Source organism: Morone saxatilis, unplaced genomic scaffold (assembly GCF_004916995.1).
Source record: "Morone saxatilis isolate NCDOM2014 unplaced genomic scaffold, NCSU_SB_2.0 Contig1, whole genome shotgun sequence".
NCBI lineage: Eukaryota > Metazoa > Chordata > Actinopteri > Moronidae > Morone > Morone saxatilis.
The window spans coordinates 7599437-7602630 of NW_023339651.1; the positions used below are offsets into that span (position 1 = coordinate 7599437).

General features: G+C 37.7%; 1 protein-coding gene across 1 annotated transcript in view; it reads right to left on the minus strand.

The window, feature by feature from the left end:
• Positions 1-1395: 1395 nt before the first annotated feature.
• acadsb (acyl-CoA dehydrogenase short/branched chain) overlaps positions 1396-3194 on the minus strand; it is a 5176-nt gene continuing 3377 nt past the window's right edge. The window contains exons 10-11 of the mRNA XM_035663122.1: positions 2650-2749; positions 1396-2172 (exon numbers count right to left, since the gene is read on the minus strand). Of these exons, the coding sequence (XP_035519015.1) occupies positions 2096-2172; positions 2650-2749 (177 nt within the window). The 3' untranslated portion in view covers positions 1396-2095. The remainder of the gene's footprint in view (positions 2173-2649; positions 2750-3194) is intronic.

Below are 3194 nucleotides of genomic sequence, written 5' to 3' on the forward strand. Positions count from 1 at the left end.
ATAATTAGAGGTCTCATAGCTGTGTTAAAGATGGGGGCGGAGAAAGAGGCTAGTTGAAGCTGCGTTTGCCAGTGCAAAGTGAAAAGCAGATACATAGCTTTGTTTTCATCGGATTATGCTCATTAAACAGGGGCTTGCACAACAGAGGGAACCAGTCAGAGTGGATCAGAGGGGGAAACTCAATCAATGATGCAAACACAGGCCTGTGTTTCCCCCTTTCTGTTTTGTTGTTTTAGGGATTTTTTGGAAATGTCTGGGCAAACATTGAGCTGATCTTATTGGTGAAGTTATTTTCTCAGTCTGTCTAAGCTTAATTTTTGAAGCACTTGATTCCAAAGTGATGTGAAAGCGCCAACATTATTCTCAGGTTGATCAGATTCAGAGCAGGATTTGAAGTATAGAGGTTTATATGTAATTACATCACACATAATAGACTCTACCAATGTCAGATTATTTGTTCAGTCAGTGAAGACCCACTTCTAAATGATACTTTGTATTTAGTCTTTAACAACTCTTTGGAGTAGCACTGAAATACAAATAATTGAGTTCTTTTCCAGGATGGTTAAAATACTCTAATGCTGGCCATTCCCTGCCTCAGACATCTCAGAAACAAATAACCCAAGCTTTTCATGATCTGATTTATTATGTGGAGAAGAGAAGTGTTGTGTTTAACCAGGTGTCACAGGTGACACTAACAATTTATCATAAATTAATCAGTAAATTAAATCTTATGATCACAATACTAAATCGGATAGGTAATTCTCTTTCATAACAGAATACTGAATTTTTGTCAACATTTGGGTTTTTTTTTTGTACCATATTCAGTGAGTGGAATGATTAAAAATAATGGGACATGAGACATTTCAACTATTGTTGGAGAATGTCCGTCTACATATTTGGCATCAATTATACAGCCAATCTCTACCACTGCAGCAGTCAGAAATGTGATTTTTTTTCCACCTGTTAATAAATAACGTTAAGTACTGTCAGTGATTAATGTCTTTCAAGTCACACCATTTTATTTTTACAAGGGGTCATGAAGGGAAATGGCTGTTACGGGTCTGTATACTTGGACACAGCTTGTCTGTGTAGTGTAAAAACAATGGACCTCATTTTACATTGCAAATGCAGGCCATGGAAATGTAATCAATCTCACCTGAAAATGTATCAGTGAGTCAATTATACAAGGCAGCCTCTTTCATATGAAGCACCAGCATAATTAAATTGACATAAAACATCATTAGAGGTGACAGGCTGTTAAAAGATGTGGTAATTGACTGCTCTTTCAGTAAGAGGCTGCCTCAAGTCAGACTTCTGTTGTCACTCTGGAGAATGCTGCCATCTAGTGACAGAACTCTGTATTAAAACAGAAACCAAATAATCACACAAAAGAAATACAGTTGACTGCACAACAGAAAACATTTATTGATAATGCCAAAGTTATTGACAGATCACTCTTTACAGATAATTTCTTGACACAGTATGAAATCACTTCCTCATTTTCCTCAACAAGGAACTGTACAGTATTGATGGAGCATATAAGCGTTACAATCCACCTACTTTAGAGCATCCTTCAAAGAAAATACAGTTCAAGTTCTTGATCTCAGTCATAGCAGACCTTCTGAAGGCACTGAAGCATTCAAAGAAAATAGCAACCAACACATCTCATATATTCATTCTCATATTGAAACACATGGATCTGTTGTGTTATTGACATGATTCATCACCATATTACAATAACCAAAGACAAATATGGATAAGAGGGAAGTGGTACAGCTTTACATAGGACACAAACTGTTTTATTGCTGGACATTTGTAAAGGTCTGATAGAAAGCAAATGGGAAATTTAAAAAAAACATCATTACACCAGAGAAACTTTAACCGTAAAGCTGGGGAAATGTAATGTAATGAAATCAGTAACATTAGTAGTGTGAACTACTTAAAAGGAGTAAAATTCCTAACTTTAAACATTTGAAACTGCAACAAAAACTCAAAACATAAAGCAAATCTACAGCAATGACCAAAATCATTTGAGGAAAAAAATATGGAGTGTAACACAGCAGTGTGCAATCTATCAGGCACCAGTCAGATGGTTTCAGTGGTCATACTCCTTATCAATGAACTTGGCCATGGTGGATAACTGAACATTTGTCGTGCCCTCATAAATGGTACCTGCACATGGAGACAAAACAAAGCATTAGAATAAATCCCTGCTGTACAAAACAAGGTCAGTCGTCAAATTCCCCTACAACGAATCTGCAGCTTTCACTATCAGGAGACAAGGGGGCTTATTATGCGGTCTACCGGGGCTCCAGCTGGAGAACTGGAGAGCCAAAATGGTGGTGATGAAAGGAAAAATGACATTTTGCCCTGGCAGCTTCCTTGGCTGTGTGTTGGTATAATGGCACTCTGAAGGGGTCAGACGGGGGAATTCCTGCAGAGTCCGATTACAGCCACTGCTATCAGTCCCTTCTCTCCGCCCCACTCTGGTCCAATCACAAACAGCTACACCTGACCTTCCTGCAGCCCTCGTGAGTTGTGTCCTTTCCACAATTGTAGCTTCAGTTGCAGTTACCTAAACAATCTAACAAACAGTTTGCAAACACAAGTCATTTGTCTAGTGGTGCATATTTGTCCAGTCATGCTCACCAATTTTACAGTCTCTGTAGTATTTCTCTATGGGGTAGTCTTTGGTGAAGCCTACCCCTCCCATCCATTCGATGCATTTAGATGTGGTTAGGGTTGCGAGCTGAGGAGGATAAAAGACAACAGATATTATAATAACAACCAGAAAGATGCTTCTATAAGGCTGAAAAGGTCTTTTATAGGAGTTTCCTGGGCAAAACATAGCAGCATCACATTTTAGATTTAATAGACTTATTCAAATAAGAGAAATAATATATAATAGATTTACGTTCCTCTTTATTCAAAAATATGTTTTTCAACTTGTTCCTATAGTTGATTGATTGAGTTTCACTGTGCAGAATGATGTAAGAAAAAGAGAGAGAAAAGAGAAAAACAAAAAAAAGCAGCTGGCCTCATTAACAAGGCCCGGTACCCCCTTTGTCACTGACTCTTATACCCACCCTGTATATACAGTATGCATTACATTAATGCACCCCCGTCTTCTGCACAGTTTTCTTTTCTTATCTTTCTTATCTTTATCTATTTATATTTTGAAAGTACTTTATTTT